General features: G+C 41.2%; 1 protein-coding gene across 1 annotated transcript in view; it reads right to left on the bottom strand.

The window, feature by feature from the left end:
• Positions 1 to 13: 13 nt before the first annotated feature.
• Positions 14 to 23,329, bottom strand: part of BTBD7 (BTB (POZ) domain containing 7) — a gene marked incomplete at its 3' end in the record, with an annotated part of 31,106 nt that continues 7,790 nt past the window's right edge. Inside the window, exons 3-10 of the mRNA XM_008936557.1 lie at positions 13,449 to 13,657; positions 11,817 to 11,892; positions 9,683 to 9,843; positions 9,228 to 9,371; positions 7,185 to 7,374; positions 3,613 to 3,791; positions 2,496 to 2,924; positions 14 to 696 (exon numbers count right to left, since the gene is read on the bottom strand). Of these exons, the coding sequence (XP_008934805.1) occupies positions 14 to 696; positions 2,496 to 2,924; positions 3,613 to 3,791; positions 7,185 to 7,374; positions 9,228 to 9,371; positions 9,683 to 9,843; positions 11,817 to 11,892; positions 13,449 to 13,657 (2,071 nt within the window). The remainder of the gene's footprint in view (positions 697 to 2,495; positions 2,925 to 3,612; positions 3,792 to 7,184; positions 7,375 to 9,227; positions 9,372 to 9,682; positions 9,844 to 11,816; positions 11,893 to 13,448; positions 13,658 to 23,329) is intronic.

The following is a 23,329-nucleotide window of genomic DNA, read 5'->3' as shown; positions in this document are numbered from 1 at the left end:
GTCGGGCGGCCGCCTCCCGGGCCTCTCCTCCTGGGCCTCCGGGCCGTGCGCGGGGAGCGGGGCTCTGCCGGAGCTCAGCCCGCACGTCAGATCCGCCTCCATTTTGGCTCTCCCCCTGATGGGGACCGGGCCGTGACCGGCGTGTTCCTGGGTAGCCAACGCCAGGTCCAGTCGCTGGGGAGGTTGCTCTAAGACATCGAGGTGTATTGGCTCATTTTTTTGTCTGTGTTGATGCCCATCTTGGGAGAGCAGGTATTCCCTCCTAGAATCTTCCGGCTTTTTAGGAGACACCTGGGAAGGTAGATAGGCCGACTTTAAGCCACTTGGTGATGCCTTATTGTGGCTATACAAATCTGGGCCAAAATATATGCCTTGGGAAGGCGAAGGACTGTGCCTGTTAGGTGCCGGAGTAGAAGGTCTGCATGCAGCATTAGAGAAGTCATAGAAGTCAGGATATTCCTGTTGATTTTCTCGAGCATCTATTTTTTGCTCTATTGCATGTTTCTTTCGAGAAGTGGGCATGTGTCTGTTCTGAATACATGAAATGTGCTGGGGTGGACCAGGCCCTACTTCTGCAACCGTCTGGCTTAATTCTGTGTCAACCGTGAGCTCTGGTAATCTTCTGTCTTTTAAAGACATTGCTGACACACCCATTGCAATATCTGGCATCAGTTCATTTAGCAAGGGCTGAGTACACTGGAAAAGAAAAGAAATTGGTTCATGGAAACAAAATCAAAACGAAACACAAACTGTATTTAGGATGGTCACTGTAATGCAAAACAGCATTTTCCTAAATCTACCTTTGCCTAGACTCGCCTCAGCCTGCAAGTTTCCTACACTGCTTAAAGAACATGTATATCCTCCAACCTTCACCTTCCTTCTGGCTCAAGAGAAGACTTTTCTTTTGTGAAGCTGTTGTGCCACAATAGTAGTTCCTTCTCAAACACATTTTGTCTTGAACATGCAGTAAATGATAATTTACTGTTACACTCTGAAAAGGGAAGTCTGCTATAAGTCACTTGCAATTATCAAACTAAACAAGGTGCTCAGGACAGAACTTAACAAATGGTTTGTCACAGCACAGAGCTCCAGTGCAGGGAAACCACCACGTATTTGTCACTATAGATGCAACTCTCCTGCTTGCATTTCCTATTTTAAGGTATCTTAACTGCAGGCACACGGGTGTGGCTTTGGGGGGAACATCAATTCCAGCACTATCACAAAGCACAGAAGTTGTCACGTTGCTTTCTTCTCACCTATAACCATACACTTGTCTCCTTGCAGGATTGTATATCAGTCTTCCAGACAGAAGAGTTAAAATTCCTACTTTTATCTATCATTTCTAGTGAAAGCAATTTTAGTAATCATTACTAAAGAGCCATGGTGCTGTGCGAGCACTGCACAGTGGCAGTCACAACGTTAGTGTTATCAACACCCTTCTAGCTCCCAACACAAAACCCCTGCACTATGAGAGCTGCAATGGAAAATCAGCTTAGCCAGACCCAATACATCTTTGATTACTAGTAACTCACAGATTGCAGAAAGAATACAGAACAAAAAATAAAAATAATCACCCATCTTAAGTCTATGCTTCTCTTTGCATTTTTCATAGAAACATTCTAGCAGAAACATTTCTAATGCAAAAAAGGTCACGATTACACTTTCCTTAGTGAAGTCAGTATTGATCGAGAGAGATATGCTACAAAACACACCCTTGAACAACAGCAAACCATTCTAATTTGAAGTTAAATATTTAACCTAAAATATAAAGAGGAGTGCAATATATTTAGGACAATTAAAATCCATGTTTCTATTCAGAACTCCAGATCAAATCTGCACCTGAAGAACAGGTTTTCAGTATGACATAACTGGGCACCGAAACACTTTTCTCAGCAGAAATAAATTACTAAATTCTTTATTTAACGTTTTATGTACTTCAGAAAAAGTCTTTGACCAGTATATTATACTTCATTGTTTCCACTGCATCACACTGTAGTTCAGCAGCTAAACGCTGTAACAAACATCTTTGTAATTTGCAATTACCAATTTCTGCTTGCCTATTCATTTTAAAGATCTTTTTCACAGCTCTAAGCCCTTCACATTCTCCACAGGTTCCCTTTATACACAGCTGTTCAGTTCAGGACTACCTACACGTGAATGGGCAGAAGATCATCACTACTCCTACCTGTGAATTAGAGCATACAGTCTACTGCTGAAGTTGACGTATCCTTATTTTTAATGTAGAGCAAGCTGTACTATTTTAGAAGACTTGTGAGTCCTACCTGCTCCTTCAAAACATTCCTGCCCCTGGAACATTCATTCTCTAGGGCATGCCTTTGGGATGCAGTACGCTGACAGACACTTTGGCAGAAAACTCTTCTAACAAAGATGCTTTTTTAACAAAGCCAAGGCACGTCATCCTTAGAATTCTATCCAGTTCCTCTCTAAGCTACTTTGAGTGGCTAGAGATGAGGAGGAGAAACCCAAATACTTACTACTTGCTTCTCAGCTGCCATCACTGCTGCTGCGGCAGCCACCGTTTGCCTCCCCAGAGCTGTAGTGTTAGTGCAATCAGGAGGTGCTGCCTTAACAGCAGGCAAGTAGCCGGGCGGCACAGCCTTGGGAGCGGCTCGGGAGTGGAACAGCGCGTGGTTGCACGGGTAAGAGAAGGAGCGGGATGGATGTTGGTTTGGCACCCTTTGTTTCCAGCCCACTTTGAACTGGTTATGAATCGGAGTTGCTGGTGGGTGGTATGGAGGTGGAGGAGGGGGCAATGGTGGATGGAAGGCCACAAAAGAGTCCAGTTCTGTAAACATGGTTTCTGCAGTGGGAGTGCTGTTAACGCGGCATCGCCCAGACTGCCTCATTGTCAGGAGTGGGCTCTCGTCCCCAAATCGCTCATCCGGAAAGAACTTGTGAGGATTCTGCAAAGCAAAACACCCAGCGTGTAACCAAAGTACAAAAATCTTCTAAAATAACACGTGCTGGAACTAGCAATCTGCTAGCGTTGTAACAGGCTGATTGTGTCACCTAAAACCTCCCCAACGTTCGAGGTGATCACAGCTACCACAGAATAAAGATTTTATTTTTTTTTAAGAAGGCAAGAAGCATCAGATCCACTGTGTGAGCACGCTGACCAACAACTGCATTTAACAGCTGTGTGCAAACAGAAGTGGGATTTCCAATTTCCGAACCCTGCTATGCAATATGCTGATCTGTTGTATTAGTCAGGACTTTCTCTCCTCTCAAAAACAAAGCATAATCTAGATTTCTAGTTATGGCTTGACTATTCTGATCAACTGCCTCTTTGGCAATTTTTCTTTTGTCCCCAAAAAACAATGGCAGTAAGAGCACCCTGAATGGCAACAGCTCTCCAGCGAAGTATTTATACATTGCACTGACACATTTTTAAGAGCCACATACATCAAATGCAACAGTCTCACTGTCATTTGCACTGAAACAGCTCTAAAGCTATGCAGGCCTTTCAAAGCAGTTTTGCTCCTGCATGTGTACACACACAGTGGTTCTCTTACTGTATATTACACACTCAAGTCAATTCAAAAGCAGAATGAAATCGGAGCACCTGTGGTCTCAGAGAGCACCTTCTCCTACCTGGAGAAGCTCGGCAGCAGCGTCGGAGAGGCCGAACTCCCGCAGGACGCGGATCTGGATCTCGTAGCTGACGGTGGCGCCCTCCCCGCAGTTGAGTGCGTACGCCCGCTGCACCTGCTCCGTGTGCCGCAGCTCCTGCAGCCGCCTGACCATCTCCCTGACAACCAGGAGGCTGGGAACTGCAGGGGTGAAGGGGAATGGATCGCCGAAAAACCGAGATTACTTTTTGAACGCTAAATTTGACTGCAATGGTCACATTTAATTCTGAAGGAAAGTTTAACATCAAGCTGACCTGGCTTTTTTCTTTGCCAAGAAGAGGTTGACTTACACACATTCCTTGGAGCATCATTAAGCCACAAAGAATAGCACACATCATACAACACCATTTTTTCCAGTTTTTGCTAGAATATAAAACTTTACTTCTTTGTAAACCCCTTATGATGCAGGAATTTCATTCTTTGAGGTGGGGGCAGGATATCTTAAATCACATCTGAATGTTCCCTCATGAATTCTATGGGCCAAGAATTCAATGATTTTTTTTGGCATATGCTTCATACTGCTAGTGGAATTCTATAATCATAAGACCATAACATTGGTATGTAAATACAGAAAGAGCACTCTAAAAAAGATTATACAAATTGTAAGCCAACATAAACCTGTTAAAATTATGTTGGTTTATGTAGTCATATTGAAACAATTCAAAAAACCCAACAAAACAACAACAGAAAAAAAACCTTTCCAAAAGGAAATTATATATAATTTGGAGTATTTATCATGCTGCAAAACTTTCTCATGCCATTTCTTGCTGCTGTTTAATAAACGAATGTTATTTCTCTATGGATTTTCTGTCCTCAAGAAAAAGTGTGTATCATAAGAGAAGACAAATCCGTATCTCTGAATACCTAGGTCCTGTTATCTGATCCTTTACCAGCTTTACAAGCGTTACATATTACCATGACCAGATGTCCGTAAAGAAAGCTCATAAAAATGAAATCAGACAGCAAGAACAATGTGAAAAGACATTTGCATTGCAGAGTAGAAAACCCAACACCATGCAACTACAACTGGCCCAAGCTTCACAAAGTTTACAATGGTACATGAAGAGTAAGTGTAAGTAGTGCAAAATATTCCTCCCTCCTGGGTAGAATCAATTCTATCCAGTCTACAAGGCTTGGAAGTAAGTCCCCCACGCTACCCTCCTGCTCTGAAAAGCCCTTGTTTAGTAGCCAGATGTTTAGCTACAATCAGCTACAGCCAGTGTTAGCATTTTGCTCACACTGAAAAAAATAGGATTTTAGAGAAGTTTAGGGCTGTTCTCCAAATCAGTAGGCATAATACTGATATAAGTTTTTCACTTAAAGTGCTATCTTCTCAAGCCTGTTTGTTTCTGCTTTTTTTACTGTTAATTCATGTGAAACACATGGAAGAGAGGTTGTATATATAAAAAAAATAACTCTCTGAAGTCAGTTGCGGGACTTCTAATTCAAACTGAAACTGGAAAACATCTCAGGAAACCAAATCACCTGCAGAACTTAGTTGCAAAGCAGAACAGCTTTCAGCAGAGGTTGAACACATTTTACAGTAGTTCTGCAAGAAGCACAGCGAGGTGCTGCCAATGGCACTTATACAAACATAGCCCTCGGGCTAGCAGGCACCAGGGAGCCGCAGGCAACAGATGGAGAACACCTCAGGTGGAAAGGAACCCCTGTTTTAAGAGCCTGGCCTAAGGAGTGTGGAGGTGATGGTGCCTGGCTCTCCCTCAGGCACTTCCTGTGCTCCATCTATGCTTTGGGACAGACTGCTGTATAAGTTATAGGTTAGGGATGTGCCTGAATCTCCTCAGATTAATTTGGCTCCATCAACCCTTCCTAGTACAAGGCATTGGCAAAACAGTCAGTTCCTTTGTTCAATCACAGATCTGAGCAAAGCAGGCAGTTACCAGGTCACAATACTTGTGTTCCAGCTACTGGCCAGGCTCAGAGTTCATACCTATGCTGAAATCAAAGGGCTGGCAATAACCCTACATACTAAATTGTACAGAATCAAGATGTTGTGGAGCTTCAGTCGGACAAGATGTCTCACATTTGCCAACAGTGACAGAGTTTTTCAGAACACAAGAACTTTTGCAAAAACATTGGAGGCTTCCGAGAACTTGTTTCCTTTCTCAGCCTCTTCGGAAACTAAGATGGAGCAAAGTGCTCTCAAAGTCACATCTAATGCTGGTATACTTCATATTCAGTTCATGGCAGGTATGTTTATGCTTTTGGGGGGCAAAGTCCAAGTATTATAACATACTGCTGAGATGCCACAGCTGTAAGTTTCTAAACAATTAGTACTTTTATCAAACAACAGAAGTTTTCAGAAGTTCCTTTTAGACTTTGTCAAGTCTCTTCCCAAATCACAATAAACAAATCAAAACCATCCTACGGATACTAGACTAGACAGACAAATCCTTGACCTGACCCAGGATGATGACTTAAAGGGCTAAAGAAAACACTCCTTCTGAGACCAAATTTTTACATGTCTTTTGACACATTTGGGTTTGTATTGCTGCACGACAGTTGCTCTTCATGGTGCTGTATAATGTTGATTTTGAGGCTTTTCTCTGCAGAGCTTCCCCCAGCCATCCTGTATGCACAGAGCTGACTACACGTACATAAACACAACGCTTCCCACTTTCTTCACTGAATTTAATCTCGGTCACTCAGCTATTTAATCCTGCCCTCCAAAATATCCCCTCACCCTTCCAATTTGTCATCAGCTGCAAGTTTTGTGAGTGTGTTCTCTGCACACTGAGTATTAACAGGACAGAGGAAAGGTAGGAAGAGCTAGATTCTTTGGGAATCCCACTGGATGCATTCCTACAGTTTGACACCAAAAGATCAAATACATAAATTGCAAGATATATTACAGTAGTTTTATGACTGTGTTCCCTGTCTTGCCTATGGGGAATGTTACACCAAGTATCCTGAAGTCAAGGGAGGCTGTATCTACTTCCACCTATAAAAACACAAAGAATGAAGTTGGTTTGACTTCAAAGCTAAAATGGATTGGGTAAACTGAAAAAAAGTGTGTTTTCAGTGCCTACTACCAATAGTTTTCTGACAAACTGAGTTAAGCTGACTGACAAAGTTATGGTCATAACCCTCCCCTGCCCACCCACTTTTTATTTTTAAAAGAAACCAATATTCTGTCATTTTCCATCCTTCTGGATCTTGTCCATCTTGGACAACTGGTTGCAGAAAACTGAGAACCATTCTGAAAACAGAGAACCAGGCTCTACCAAGTGTTCTACAGTATGTTTAACAGTCCAAAGCTCTGCAAACTTGCTCAGCTGAAGGAGGTTAAAATACTATGCCCTCCAGTGGCTTATTTTCTAACTCCTTATGTTGTCCAAAACCAGTTAATGTCTTCCGTGTTGACCAAAGCAGAAGGGATTACCACTGGGTGTTAGGAATGCCAAGCGGTGCAGTACTACTCTGAGGAGATCATCTCATCCAATGGATGCCATTCCCTCTCCCTGGCCCCAGGCCCCCATGCAGGCAGCACTGCAGGGGATGTGGCAGCCTTACCTGGGATCTCGTTGGCTATGACGGAGGGAGGGCTGGACTGGTTCGTGCTGACTTGCTGGTGGGTAATCATGTGACAGCACTGCGGCACCGCGTTGTTTACCATGTAGAGGGTGTCGGGGACGTTGGACATCCGCACCATCCGCAAACGCACGAGATCAGTCTGCTCCACCATCATCTCATCCAGCACGGACTGCAACGACAGGCACAGAGCCCTGGTGAAGACACCCGCGGCACGCGCGCGCGCTCCCGAGGCCAGCAGCGTCTACAGCGCAACTCGTCCAGCTCCCAGACTGCACTGGGCTCCTCCACAGCATCTTCTATGCCACTTCCCAGTCATGATCAGAGTTGAGTTTCAGAGCTTAGAGCAGGCAGGTGAATGGATTTTGGGAAGGTTGTTTTGTTTATTTTGTACATGTCAGATTAGAAGTAACCTTCTCAAGGCCAGAACCTCTGGAGAACATCTCAGACAATCACTGCCTACAGGCCTCAACTCTGTGCCATTGAGCAGAAGGCACCAGTCTGAAAATGAAATATGTTCCTCTCAGCTGTCTTAAAGAACAGAAGGGGCTTTCTATATACCCTTTTAAGATTCTCATTAAATGTTACATGGATTCATTTCAATAAACAGGAGGCTAACATGGGAGTAAAAATAAAAATACATCAGAAATCACTCATCTGCAATTTTTTGCAGTTCACAATAATTAAACTATGAATACGAGTATAATTACCAGGTAGTCAGTATGAGAGTCCTCCTAAGGTTAAACAGCTAATGATGCTTTTAAAAACATTAACAGCATAGTATGAAACTAATAGAAACAAGTAGGTTTCCTGATGGGGGTGTGGGGGAGAATAATTTAAAAAGCACTTTAAGATTACTACTAAAGTACTGATAATACCATATATACTTGAAAACTAAAAGAGTCAAAGCTTTTATCCCATGTTCTTTAACACTTTTTTGTTAGTTTTAACAACCCAAGACACAAACATAAAATTTTAACTGACTAGTCTTCCTTTGCTGTTGTAGTGCCACCTGGTGCTCTCCAACCTTTGCATCCAAAGTGCAAAGCAGTTTTACTTCTCCTTTCCCCTCAAAGAGTATGCCAGAAACTCAGACACTTAGAAAAATATTTTCTTTCTTAGGCACAGGGCAAAAGCTCAGAATTCACCACAGTAGCAGTCAAAGTTTAGAGGCAATGTGGATGTTCACAGCTTCACCTAATCCTCCTGTTCTGCAGTCACTTGCAGTGCTGGCACTCACAGGCTCCTGACTCAAGCCAGAGCCACCTTAAGTACTGGCATTAGTCAGCCACCAAGCAGGCTCCCGTTCTGTCAAACGGAACACAGCACGTTCCTGCCCCGCATGGAGCCATCGCCACCCTGCCACCAAACACCACCATCAGAGATGCTGCAGGACCTTCAGTTTGACAGTCCTCATGCAAGATATTAAACAGGGAAGCTACTGCCTGAGCAGGACACCAAGGACTTCAGTCAAATGGGACGTGAGATATTTATTCCATTTTGCGGAGGATTGAAAGAATTTTGGATATGTTCCGATTCAAACAAGATGATGAAATATCAGAGTCCTCTGCTGAGTGGAATAGCTGTTCTCCACCCAGCTCTGGTGGGAGCTGGGGAGCCTGAAAGACCTGGCACCAATGTTGCTGATTAGCTGCAAACTGGGACTCTCAGGCCTCACCTTGCCATCCGCCTGCCAGGAGGGCTGCCGAGGAGCTGGGCCGGCCAACTGGCTGGAAACCAGGGAGGTTTCCCTCAGAACGCTGCTTTGTTTCCGCTGGAATTTCATCAAGATCTGTCTCGCAAACATTTCAATTTTGACAAAAGAAAAATTTTGTTGAAATTTTTCTGACCAGTTCTAGACACTTGAGCCTGATGATCAATCTTGTAAATCTTGTTAAATTGAAAATGTTAGTATTTTAGGCCAGTACATGCACAGAGAGACAAAACATACCAAAATCTTTGCCTGTTTATAGAACCCCCCGATGACTCCAACTTAACCACAGTCATGTTGTTAATGATCATTACCTTAGCCTCCTCCACATACGGTGAGAACAGTCTTGGCCGCACATATATTCCAGCATTTTTTTGCCGTAGCCAGGCATTTGATTTTCCACCTTCTGATGTTGGTAGCATGTCTGAAGGAGGAGTACTAATAAGGCCTCTCTTCATCTTTAAGAATCAAGAAAGAGTTTTATGGGGTGTTAAATATAAATATGGGAAAAAATATGCAAGAAAGGCATTCCTTACATTGAATCCTTAAACCACTGATTTTTCTTTAGCCTTCTTTAAAGAACAGAAAAGTTAACCAGAAAAAGTTATACACACATTACTCTGAGCAATAACATTTTAAGAGCTAATCCTTGAAAAAGGTAAAAAAAAAAAAAAAAAAAAAAAAAAAAAAAACAACACAAACCCCTGAATATTGTAGAATCTTAAGTTCAAAGAACCCAGAGATGCCATCTCTATGACTACTGACTTACTGCATCACTCAGTACTTCACTGTTCATGGGTAAGATGTGCTCAATGCGGACAAAAGGTAAAAGTGGAGACAGGATCTCTCTCAGCTCCTCAATGTCAAGATCTCTTCTCTTCACCCCTCTTTTGTTCACACTGTGAGCAGTACCACTGAGTAAATTAGGCTCTACGGGAAGGAATAAAAAATACTAACATCAAAAAGTTTAAATAGGAAAGCAGAAATTTCTCTAACTTCCTATAAGCCCTGTAAAGAAAATTCTAATTTTAAATCTGCAGTGCTTATCAGCATTATTTCACAAAACTACTTCATGCCTTGAAATCTGCTATGAAGCATCCATAGAGACAAGTTCAGTTTATAGGAGCATGGGTCATTTGCACAGCTTCAGTTTCAAAGCATAAGTCAGGGAGAAAAGACAAAACCAGTATTTGGGATAAACATTTACAAAAGCTCTACCAAAAGCTATGCTATGAAAACATTTGTACCTCCCTGCTAGCAGTTCCTCCAAGGACTCTTCCCCACAGCTACCTTCCCTTTCCCCAGCAGTTTCCAGATTTATTTCTGGCAGATGAAAGCCTGAGGAGTCCACTGGGATAAATTATTCCAGCCTCCTTGTATATCCCACCTGAGTGACAACTGTCTCAAGCCCAGTCACAATGCTCTCATGGGCACAGGGTGCATATTTGTGCCAAGCGCGGGTATCATCCTGGAGACTGCGAGATGACGATGTATGACACACTCTGGTCCTTCTTGGGCCTAATCTGACAGGATTTGGCATAGCTCTTACTTTTACTTTTGCTTATCATGTTATCTGATGATCCCAGTAAAAAGGAATTATCTGTTTACCTAATGACCACCACAGACCAAGAGGCTACACAAACTCCAAATGAGGAACTTCTCCCTGGCCCCCCCATCAAGGTCTGTTTACTGCTGGGCAGACTCCAATACATTCCAATGTCCCTTATGACAAACACAAAATCTTGTTTTGCAAACAAGAGGTTAATACTTCAGCAGGTCACTGAAAGCACCTTTTTTTAACTGACTTCTTGTTGCATTTCATACAATATATCCATGACAAAGCAACTGTATCACTAGCTGTCACAATGGATTTCAAAAACCTGGCCAGCCCTCCAAAGACAGTAGCCACAGCAGCAAAACTCTGTTTTCACACAGGCATGTCTTCCCTCTCTGCTTCTCTCACTGTACCATCTGATTGACACTTCACGGTGGGGCTGATCTACAAGCTACTTACATTTGTCATTTGGAAAATACGTATTTAACCTACTCCAACACATAAAATTCCTCTTGAAGTTGTCACTATAGCAAAAATATGCATCCGAGATAATAAAAATACATTTACATCTACATCAGGAAAAAAAACTAATGCCACTTGATGTCTTGTTCCTCCCTACCACAGATTTTTGTAGGATAAAGGTACTCAAACTGAAGTGAAAAGCTTACACAGTAAACTAAGACTGCTGTGAGAAGCCTGCATGAGCACAGAAAAGTACAAGATACTGCAGGAGGGATTTTAAAAGAAAAATAATTCTGAGACAACAGGAAATCAACCAGGCTTAAAAATCAGACAATCATAGAGGTTGAAAGGACCTCTAGAATCCTGGTCCAGCCACAAACACTGTCCCCCTCCTCCCACCTTTCCAGGCAGGGTAGAGCAGGCTGCCCTAGACTACGTCCAGTTGGGTTTCGAAAACCTCCAAGGATGGAGACCCTGTAACTTACCTGGGCTACCTATTCCAGTGTCTGGCCATCTTCACCGTTTGTTTAAACAGAATTTCCTGCAGCTCAGTTAATGCTTCATTGCCTCTCATCCTGTCCTGGGTGCCAAGGAGTGTGGGGCTCTATTTTCTTTGCTTCCTGATGTTAGATATTTATAGACTTGGCTGAGATTCCCCCCTAAGCCTTTTCTACTTGAAGCTAAACAATCCCTGCTCCCTCAAAATGCCTGTGTTTTCATTGTTAAGAGAACAAAAGCTTCAGAAAATAAGAGCATTTGTTTAGTTTTGACCATACTATGAACAAAGTATATTAAATTCCTTTAAGTTATAGATTACCCACAAAAAAGAACTTCCACATATTTTTGTGTATTTGGTTTAGTACTATGTGATTTAAAGGATTCTCACCTCGATCTGCTATTCTTTTCATCAGCTGGTGTTCTCCCCATTTAATCAGATACTTAAGAATATCTTGTTCACTTGCCTGGTAGAAAGAGAAAGTCAGCCATCCATATATGCTTAATTTAAATGATATACCAAAAGTAATTTTTAAAAAATCGCATAGGTCTTTTACAGCTGTAAAAACCCCACAACTGTATTTGTGCTTTATGATCAGCTGTCCTCCAAATATTTTTGGGTAGTATTCCTAGCACATCACCACCACGATTTTCTAGATTCATGTCATTTACTGAATCGCTAGGAAGAAGGAAAAAAAAAAAAATTCTACAGAAGGAAGAATTTTGCCTAGCATGAAAACTTAAAAGGTGTTAAATTTGAATGACTGGAGTTAATTAAAAGGGGAAGTTCTGACACTGGGTGTTTGAATCTCTTGTTCAACATGACAAATTCAGCATCTGTACAGACTGGAAACCTATGAAAATAATCAAAACAGCTAAATTATAATCCAACACTTTTATTGTGTTGGATAAAATAAACACAATTTAACACTATAAACAACACAACTTTGCTTTGTTCATACACATATACCTGTGCTAACGACTCAACATTTGTCATGTTCTGAAAAATTCAAACTTATCTAAGCAATTTCTTAGCAACCAGCGTAAGAAATTTAGTTATAATAAAAATTCTCATGGAAGATAAAGCGTACTGTTACTGTAATCCCCAAAGAGCTTGAAGTAAAGCAAACTTTAAAAAAAAAAAAACAAAACTTTAAATAATCCTTAGTATTTATACTTTAAAAAAAAAAAAAAAGTAAGATTGGGTCAGGTAAAATTAACAAACTATAAAAGGCTGGTCATCACTATAAAGATATCTCCCCTGAAGAGAGATGGCAGCAAAAATCCACAAGCTTTCTATTAGCCTGTATGGTTTCCTCCCACTAATACCATGCAATCACTGAAGGAAAGTCACAAAAAAAAAAAAAAAATTCTGCAGCTCTTTCCAGAAAAGGTATTTTTATGTCTCTCCCCAAAATAAAACCTTCTGAATGATGAACTAGTTTACTAGCTTCCACTGCCCCCAACTAAGATGTACACTGTTACAGAAAAACTACTACCACCACATAGTCTCGCACTAAAACCATGCAATCACTGAAGGAAAGGCACAAAAAAAAAAAAAAATTCTGCAGCTCTTTCCAGAAAAGGTATTTTTATGTCTCTCCCCAAAATAAAACCTTCTGAATGATGAACTAGTTTACTAGCTTCCACTGCCCCCAACTAAGATGTACACTGTTACAGAAAAACTACTACCACCACATAGTTTTATAGAACGCTTAAACATGCAAGGCAAGTGTTAGGTTCAGAAATGCTTCACTTAAAATAACTTGCAGCCATTTCTAAGTTATTATGAGCCTTCTAAGCAATAGCATATACCACCAGTTTGGGTTGTGCTACAAAGAACAAAATAGTTTTCTTAATTACTACTTCAATTTCATTTTTACGTGTTATAAAAGGAACACCCAGTGTGCATAAAAACACACTCTTACCTACAATTTAAAATGAGCTACTCACAAGAGTTTCTTGTAATAGTATAACATGCCCTGCTTCAAGCAGGACCAGCTGTATTCTGCATGCAGGTTACCTGTAAATAGTCAGACTGAATAGCTGTGAGCAGGTGGTCCTTGTTGAGCTCATAGAAGACATCTGAAGTCATGACCTGGGTAAACTCCTCACAGAGGAAATGTAGTGCTTGACGATGTACCCACTTGGAACCGTACGGCTGAGAGCTCCACTTCAGAATGGCAATTAAGGTGTCCAGTGAGATGCTCTCAGCAATAATATCTTCACAGCCTAGGAAACAAAAGCAGAAGTCAATGATGTTGTTACAGAGGCACTTTGATCCTGAAGGAATAATATAAATGGCTAAAACTGCAATATAAAGGGTTATACAACTCCCAGTGAGAGTAAAACCAGACGTGCCCTACAGACTATGGCTCCAAATGGGCTTAAATTCTGACTAAAAGTATAATTTTAATAATGATTTAGGATTCCAGGTATACAGTCATCTACCTTTTAAAAGGACATTAAATATATCTGCTGACGTGCCTGGATGAACAACTGGAAAGCTGGTTCAGACCTACTAGAACCTTCTTTGGTTGATCTAAATTAGCAGACTTGAACACATTTTAAATTTGAAGCTTTTGGTCTTGAGTCACCCTTGTTTGCACCAGATTAAGAGAAGCTGATAAACCATAACAGAGATGGGACTTTTTATCACTTTCCACATGGACCCTCCTGATACAGACCAAGCAGAGGAGCAGAAACTAAAGCTGACGTATTGTTGGTGCGCCGCTACTCAGCACAGGATGAGGGCAGCAAAGGATCATTTTCTGGCTCATGAGAAGGCAGGAAGCAGCAGTCAGTAGCCAAGTATTCTGTTGTGGTGAATCTGCTACAGTTTTTTTGTACCCACCGCTGCATTAGGATTTACTCTTTCACAGAGTGTTTTCTGAAGAAGAGACGAGATATTTTAAGTCTCCTGAAGGGAGATGGAGCGGATTTAGAAGAGATGAGGGGAGCTGTGGGTGGGCTGAAAACACAGGTACATGGAGTTACTGAGTTCAGACAGACTGTACCAAGATGTCGATTACAAAGTCTCCAATAGCGCTTTGCTGATTTCATTTGTACATCTGTTTTATATATACAGAGAATATAACTTCTATTTGTACTATAAAGATAGCAATTTAAAGAAAAAAAATCCTCTTCTAGAATTATACATTCCAGTCTCAACCCACTACAGCCACAAAATTACAGCTGTGCTTATGCCCATGAGAGGTCCCTGGACAATTCAGAGCAGCATGCTTACATTGCAATTATTTTACTTTTTATATGTCATCATTTTTTTCTCAGTTTCAAGGATATTTAAAAACTAAACTCTGACAGCTGTTTCAAGAACCATGTTTCATTACTGAGTTCTTGGATTAAGCTGAGTAAGACAGCATGGTAATCTTAACCTCTGTCAAGACAAAGACCAAAGAGGATCTCCTGATAGTACATATTTTTGAACTGGTTGCATACATGTAAGACACAGTATCAGCAATTAATAGAATTAAAAGAAAATCTTACTTTTCTACATAGGCCTGCATATAGAATGTGTTGATTCAATTTCTGTTGCAATTAATGATGTGAAGCTTAAGTGATAAAGAAGTAAGTAGTAACAAGTCAGCATGCTACTTCAAGTAGAAGGGTATCTGTCAAAGGAACTACTACTTAGGAGCAAAGTCACTGAAAAGGGAAACAAACAGTAAGGTAAAGAAGGTGGTACTAGGAAGCAACAGCTTAAACACGAGGCAAGTTATAAAGTTACCTATCCTATTAAACACATGTATTTCTACTTAATACTATAAAAAAGCCAGCATCTTAATTATGAGAACAATATTCCACCATTAAAGTTTTCTAAACTTAAGTATTAAAAGCCCCCAACAATTAATATAATAAATACAGTCAATGCTCAGTGAGAATGTTTGCAGCAAATTCCAGGAACATATGAATGTATGCATGGTTTTGGAATATTTTTTTTTTTGTTTATTTCCTAAAGGAATTTGAGAATAACGACTCCCCCTGCAACACTAATAACTTTTACACCCATTCACAGTTCAACTTTCCTCAATAAACACCTGCACGATTTGTTTTTCAGATGCACACTTCACCTGAGAAAAGGAAGGCCATGTATCAGTGCAGCCTCTGACAGCAGCTCTAGCTAAAGTCTGAGCGATGTGCTGGAGGCAGCACTACGCTCTCCAGCCCAAGGCAGACTCCACCTGCTTCTGACAAAGGACTAAGTGTTGAGTCAGGTTTCAACAAATCTGCTTTGTCCTTTACCATTACTGAAGGAGCACAGCACTTCTCAAAGCTGCCTATTACCTTTAAGTTACACCTTACTATGACTACTACAAGTAAGAACAGACGTCTTACCATACCTCTTGACCTCTGACCTGCATGAAGAGGACAAGCTTAAAGTGTGCTGTGAACACGCAGCAAAGATTGGGTTTACCTTAATAAAAAAAGCTCAATATACTTCAGCATGTGCCAGAAATACAAGTAAATTAAGCCTGAAGCTTTCTACTTCAGATCCATTTTTACTTACAACTTCCCTTACATTTTTACTTCTATAGGTAATGGCTGAAATTGTATTTAACTTTGTTGTGCAAGTGCCTCTTATCTTTCCTTCTGGGGCTCAAAAAGGAAGCTAAGTTAGCAGCAGATGCGGTATGGTGAACGAAAGCTAACCATGACCAGTTGCAGGATGCTTAGAAGTGTTCTTAGAAGAGAAGTTTGCTTCCCTGAGTAAGAAACAAGTTGTTTGAAAACAACTCGCTTGAAAACTTACTCTTGAAACAGCTCCTTAGGGTCATCCTAACACAACTTTTTGCATGTAGTTACTCTGTTTGCATGCAAGCTGACTTCAGCAGCTGCCTACCTCGCCCTGAAGCCTACAGAAGAACATGTAAGGACTGCTCCATTTCAAAGGCAGTATTTAAGCCTCTCACTGAAGTCAGTCATGAGAAAACTCAAACTGTAAGAGCAAAGAGACTTATCTCAAAGTGAATGCCATCTGACATTTATTTTTGAAACAATGTGAAATGCAGCCCTGAAGATCTGACCAATTTATTAGCATTAGCTCAGTCTCAGTTCTGTCAAGCCCAGTTATTGCACAGCTACAATAATATGACATCACAGAATCATAGAATCACTATGGTTGGAAAGGACCTCTAGGATCATCAAGCCCAACCTTCATCCCAGCATCTCCCTAACCACTAGGCCACAACCCCAAGTGCTACATCTACTCATTTTTGAAACACCTCCAGGGACTCCACCACCTCCCTGTACAGCATGATCCAGTGTCTAAGCACTCTCTCAGTAAAGAAACTCTTCCTAATATCCAAACAAAACCTCCCCTGGTGCAATGTGAGGCCATTTCCTGTCATCCTATCATCAGTAATTTGGGAGAAGAGACCAATGCCAGCCTCACTACAACCTCCTTTTACATAGCTGTAGAGAGCAATAAGGCCTCCTCTCAGTCTCCTCTTCTACAGATTAAACAACCCCTATTCCCTCAGCTGCTCCTCATAAGGCATGTTTTCCAGCCCTCTCACCAGCCTCACTGCCCTTCTCTGGACCCACTCCAGCATCTCCATGTCCTTCTTATCCTGTGGTGCCCAAAACTGGACACAGGACTCAAGTCGCAGTCTCACCAGTGCTGAGTCCAGGGGCACGATCACCTCCCTGCTCCTGCTGGTCACACTGTTTCTGATACAGGCCAGGATGCCACCGGCCTTCTTGGCCACCTGGGCACACTGCTGGCTCATGTTCAGTCTGCTGTCCACCAACACCCCCAGGTCCTTTTCCACCTGGCAGCTTTCCAGCCACTCCTCCCCAAGCCTGGAGCGTTGCCTGGGGTTGTTGTGACCCAAGTGCAGGACCCGGGACTTGGCCTTGTTAAACCTCACACAACTGACCTCAGTCCATTGCTCCAGCCTGTCCAGATCCCTCTGCAGAGCCTTCAGACCCTCTAAGTGGGAGTGTTGGTCTGCTAATTTCATGTCATCTGCAAATTTAGAAATTTACATTCAATCCCTTCATCGAGGTCCTTGATAAGGATATTAGACAAGACTGGTCCCCAAACCGAGCCCTGAGGGACACCGCTTGTGACCGGTTGCCAACAGGATTTAACTCCGTTCACCGCAAGTCTCTGGGCTCAGCCATTCAGCCAGTTTTTAAACTGCCACCAGCTTCTCCAGCAGAATGCTGCAGGGAAATGGTGTCAAATGTGTTACTGAAGTCCTGCTGGCTGGAAATCATCACCTGGTATCATCAGGGGAAAAGCTCATTTAAGATGCCTAGAAAATGAAACAGACCCTTTTCCAAGTAATTTTAGCAATGTGTCAGAACTGTGAGTTTATTAAAAGCATTTCTTTCAAAGTAAGCACGAGATAATAATTAAAGAGTTTTCTGAACATCTAAATAAATGGGGGCAGCTCAGTTCTAGCTATGGAAGGAATCCAGTTTCTCTTCTTCTTTGGCAGAAGGTTTTTTTGCTGTAACAGTCAGCTACTTGGCAAAAAAAGCAGTCACCCGATAGCCACAATATTGTTCTTCACAGTAGAAAAGAGCATTTTTTTTCTCCTGTGAGTACTATTTCATAATATTCAGGCAGCAACAGCCTTTCCAAGATCTATTTGCAATATGCCGAAGTGATCCACCAAAAGCTTATGTTATCTTCCAGAGATTCAACTTGCACTCTAAAGAAATGAAAGATGATTATAACGTTTTGGAGCAATGAGGGTATTCCATGCACTCCTTTTGCTGGATACCAATAGGTCCTGCCTACAAACATGTCCTTCCTGCTTCCCCAGTTGCCTCTCAAATGCAATTCCAAAAAGATTTAAAAAAAAAAAAAAAAAACACCAGCTTGAGCCCAAGTTTAGCATGCTACCTAGTAGCTTGTGAATCTTATCAAGACAGTTGACAGACCTACTAGAGACAAATTAGGTGCCTTCAACAGTTAGCAAAAGTGGAAGGAAGCAATGTGCTTATTACAAAATTGTTAAGCTTGATTTAACTCATTCTGTCATACAGACCTTTCCTCTAAACTTATGCAAACCAGCGAAGCCAGTTAAAAAAAAATAGTAAGAATTCATATTGACACTGAACTGGAGTCCTGAAGCTATTCAATGTTTTCTTAGGTTTGTCACAGAGACCATGCTGGCAATCAGGAACCATACTTTTTGAACTTGCTGGCATGTAGAGAACAGTTCAGAGGCATGACCTGTAGCTAGTCTGGACTACACCACGTTCGGAATTTCCAGAGATGCTCTCCTCACACACCCATGAGCACCCTTACTGCTCTAAGATTCTGATGGGAAGAGAAAGGAAAAAAGTTAGCCATTTGTCCAGCCTCTTTCCAGTGTCTTACAAACACAAGGCTGCAAATGTCTCCTCTATTTTCTAAGGATTCTTTAGCAGGATGGGAGCAGTCATGGAAGCTAACTCCCTTGTATATTGGTATTAAACGAGATTGTCATCTTACACTCCACATGATCCACTCTGTCACAGTGGTGCTTGGGTGGCCACTCAATGAACTAGTCGACCAACTGCTGTTGATTCTGCTTCCAGCAACATTAGATCCCCAGTAGCACAAACTCTACTGCCAGCACAGAGAACAGAAACAAGGAGATTATTGCAGGAGAAAGGGCAGCAGTGCCACTTTTGACAGCCAAAAAATCTGTGTCAGATTCATGTAACCTCACACAACTTGAGATGCAGAAATAGGAATTCAGGTTCTCCACAGCAGGTGACAAAACATCAGTTGCAAAAACAGTAAGAGCAAGTCAGACGACTCACATGCTGCACACAGGAAACTACCCCTCTTAAACTGGCTATCACACAGGCAGCAACTGCAACAGCCTCTGCATTCATACAGCTGCATTGTAAACAAGGGATCTTGTTCAATCTCCATTTTCTGGATGCAGACTGACTTTCCCAGGTTATTTAATGTTTATTGCCTCCCGGCAGCACCATATTTGCTGTTTTAAAGGAATGATACAGGTCTCTAGCTTCTTGATGTTTTAGTGCTTTTCTTTTCCCAAATTGTTTAAAAAAAAAAAAAATCTTTGGAAGGAGATTAAATTGATAGGTAACCGATGCCAAGCCTGTGACTTGCAGGTGCATTGTTTTCTACACTTCAGAGCCCTAAAGCAAAGAAGTTTTGTATACTTGAAGGTGCAAAATGACATTAATGTTTTGCAGGAAAAAAACCCCAACCAACCAAACAAGACTTAAGTAGCATTGGAAGTAAAGAAGGCTTCAATGGGCATTAGTGATCAAACAATGTTGAAATCTGCTGCTAAGTTCAATACCTCTTTAAGCTATTTTTAATCCTTCTGCTGATTTTTTCTAAGCACAAAAAAATTTAAAACATTTGTGTACTCCTGTCTTGGAAGGCTGAATTCAGAGTACATCTATTATGACCCTGGTAAAGTATACAGTTGTTTGTTTTTTTTTTTTTTCTTTATTCAAATACAAAGCTGACGACTTTATAGCACTTCAGATTAACTGTTAGAGGAGAAAAAAAAAACCAAATGATCTGAAGGCTAGGTCAGACAGCATTCTGTGTTATGCTAACCATCCTTTCACAGTGAAAACCCTTAAGTTACGTCAAATCCAACACAACGTATTATCCAGCCATTTGAAATAGTAATCTAGGGAAATATTGAAGTATTTACCTAGGGAACACCTGAAAACAATGCAACTAGTATTTTAAAACTTTTTCATCTATGATTAGACAGTTATAAAGCTGTTAAACGTTCTAAGATATTAACAACTAGATTTTTGAAGTTGCACGTTTAGCCAGAAATGTAAGGTAATTGTTACATATTTAAAGCAGTCAATATTTGTGGCAAAAGCTCTTTAACATTCTCTCTCCCAAACAATGAGGACAAATTTACTTTTCTTCTCCTACCGCATGCAAAATGCATGAATTTAGGAAGCCTGAAATGTGCATCAACTTTTCAGGGATCACCGCCAGTATCACTGTTCAAGCTGAGCACCTCCTAGAACACAGCTGACTGAAAGAAGCCTGGCAGCAGTGATCAGATCTGCTCCTCTGCAACCTATGGCATTGCATGTAAGTTTTATGCGCCCAGCTGCACAACACAGTCAAATTCTTCATCCTGGCATACAACCCTGGAGTGCAACTGCCTTATGGAAGATCCTTTCCACTTCCTGCTTTCTCCAATGTTTGTATTATAAAACCTAAGCAATAAATTCAGGCTTGAGTATAAATGAATCACTGTAAGGAAATAATAGGTCAGATTTATGTTAATATTTACTTAATCATACCAAATTTATTTTAAAGTTTTAATTCCAGACTAGTTCTTTTGAGCATTCCTATTACACTGGTACATAACTGACACACTTGCTCTAATCTTGCCACAATACATTTGTGTGTATTCAAAACTGCTGCTGTGGGCTTCCTGGCATTTCAGTATGTCAGTCCTGCTGAGATCAAGGGTACTTTTGATGTCAAGCAATACCTGCCTCTAGATCAAAGGCTGAGCTACTGAGTATGGCTTTAAAATAAAGTTTCTTAGTTATTATTCTTGTCAAGGGTAAAGTCAACACCTAAAGTAAAAGGCAAGGAAGAATTATGAAACTAAGTTATTTCTTGTCAATTTTACTTTAGAAAATTTTCTGACAGAAAAGATTCACAGGGAAAACTACTCCAAGAGGTCTCACTATCCAAAAACCTGAACAGAAAAACACCGTACCACCACGTCAGTGAAATTATGCATGACAGTGAGCAACAGGGCCAAGACGCAGAAAAGGATTAGTGTATTTAATATAACTATCTAATAAAATTAAGATACCTGAAAAGTCAAGTTTCTGTGCAACAGCAGAGGATGTGGCAGCACAGTAAGACTGAAAGGGGGGATTATTTTAACAACGTATGATGAACAGGACTAGAGAACTGATCTTGTTTTAATAACTGTGATACAGAAGAGGAAGGGATAAGTGATTTTAAACCTGATCTTTGGGAGCCAATGTGTTAAAATTATTGCACTAGTACAATCTGCTGAGAGCTGCAAGGTAGCATGAAGACACAATGGCAGGAGCTGAGTGCAGAAATGAGCAGGCAGCACACAGAAGTGTTCCACTTATAGATGTGCTTGAACCTGCTGGAGAGGGCTCTAATCCTCACAGCCTCTGTGAAAGCAGCAAAGAGTTTCAGTTTTTGATAAATACTGCAGCAGCCCTAACACCAGTCTTAGTCCTGTTAGATACAAATGGGTTTCAGTATGATCAGCTCTACAGATGAGACACGCTTGCTGATTAATGTTTATTCAAATTAGTTCATTCAAATATGCAATTCAGTTTCTCTTGGAAGGGAATTGACGATCATCAGCTGAAATAAATCAAGCTGAAGGCAGAGTAAATCATAAATAAGAATTGCTTTACATGAACAGTAAAGATTCCTAGTAAGTACCCAGAATATTACTGACTTCATGACAGGGAAACCATCTACTAAAATGTAACAGTCAGAAAAAGGATTATCACTGTCTTAGGAATGGGAACATTTCCATGGAAAGAGACAAAGCTGAATCATCTGACGAAATTCAAGAGAAATGACAACATCTAGATACTGAGAAAGGTCCCTGAAGACAAATCAAACTAAAATCTGTTGAAAAACAAAAAAGCTGATCAGAAGCTTTAAAATACAGCAACTTCACCTGATACTCGGTTACAAGTACCCAGCCAAAAACTGAGTAAAAGTGAGCAAAGTGACTTGGAAAGAATAACCAGACTTATGTATAATGAGCCCAAAATATTTTCCAGGAAACCAGGGAGACAAGCTTTAGCAAGTTTTCAGTTGGCTAGCATGAGTGAATTGAATCAAAAAGCTTGAGCTGGGGGTGTGGAAATCTAGAGAACAAACTTAAGACACTAGCTACTGCAAAAGCCAAGTGATGGGATCAGTCAGAACTTGGGCAAAACCAGACATGTGCAGCACAGAAGAGTAGAAAGTGCTGTCAGAAGACCAAGCTAAGACTCCATAAGAACTGCCTTGCACAGTGGTCTATGACCGCTATACAATGCTGCCTCTTCTAGATGTTATGCAGAGTGATGCTAGAAGTCAGGTATTTGAGTGACAGCTTCCAGCACAGAAGTATGCTAGCTAAGAAATCGGGGAATAGGAGGGATGCTACTGAAACCAAGATCCCTCAACTACCTCGTGTTAAGTATTACAGTAAGGGAGGACAAGGTGCAAGGCTTTGGCACTGTTAACTGCTGAAATAAGAACGGTGGCCACTACTAAAGAGCTTACTTTGTTATGTCATCTGTTAGTCAAGTGGAGGCATATGGTCTTCCCTGATCAAATAAGCTTCCTTTTAATTCTGGTTATAAGATTACACCAGAACAATTCCTCAGTGTCAGCACAGTTCCAATGACCTAAACATGAACTCAGCAAATTAAGTATGAAACTATTAGGTACTGACTTCACTGGCATATACAGACTTTCTACAGGCTGCTTACTGCCTGCTTTCTCCTGTAGCTCAGGAATGCAGCACCAATTTGTAAAATCCTAATTAGTTCAAGTTAACATCTAGAATTTAAGTGTACCTGAAGGGTTGATAAATTTACATTAGCTAGTATTGGATAATATCATAAATTGCAACTCCTGAGTGATTTTTCCTGCATTTCTCCCCTGTGCAGAACCACCCCTGCACTCCACAGCTCACTACTTTTGTGGCTGGACACAGACTTACCAGGTGAAGACAGACAGACCTCTGAAGCCAACTGCATCCCCCTAACTTCTCCCAGTGATCACCTACAAAACACTAGTTTTGGTTCATCCAGAGGGCCACCAAGACCCAGCCCGTGCTGCTGCTATTGCTGGTTCCAGCCACTCAAGCATGGTACTGAGGTGCTGCAAGCCCAGTAAAGCTCCTGCTGCTGCCTTCC

This window comes from Merops nubicus, unplaced genomic scaffold, assembly GCF_000691845.1.
Source record: "Merops nubicus isolate BGI_N331 unplaced genomic scaffold, ASM69184v1 scaffold12413, whole genome shotgun sequence".
In the NCBI taxonomy this organism is placed as follows: domain Eukaryota; kingdom Metazoa; phylum Chordata; class Aves; order Coraciiformes; family Meropidae; genus Merops; species Merops nubicus.
The sequence above is the reverse complement of the archived record's forward strand: the minus strand, read 5'-3'. Positions and strand labels throughout refer to the sequence as shown.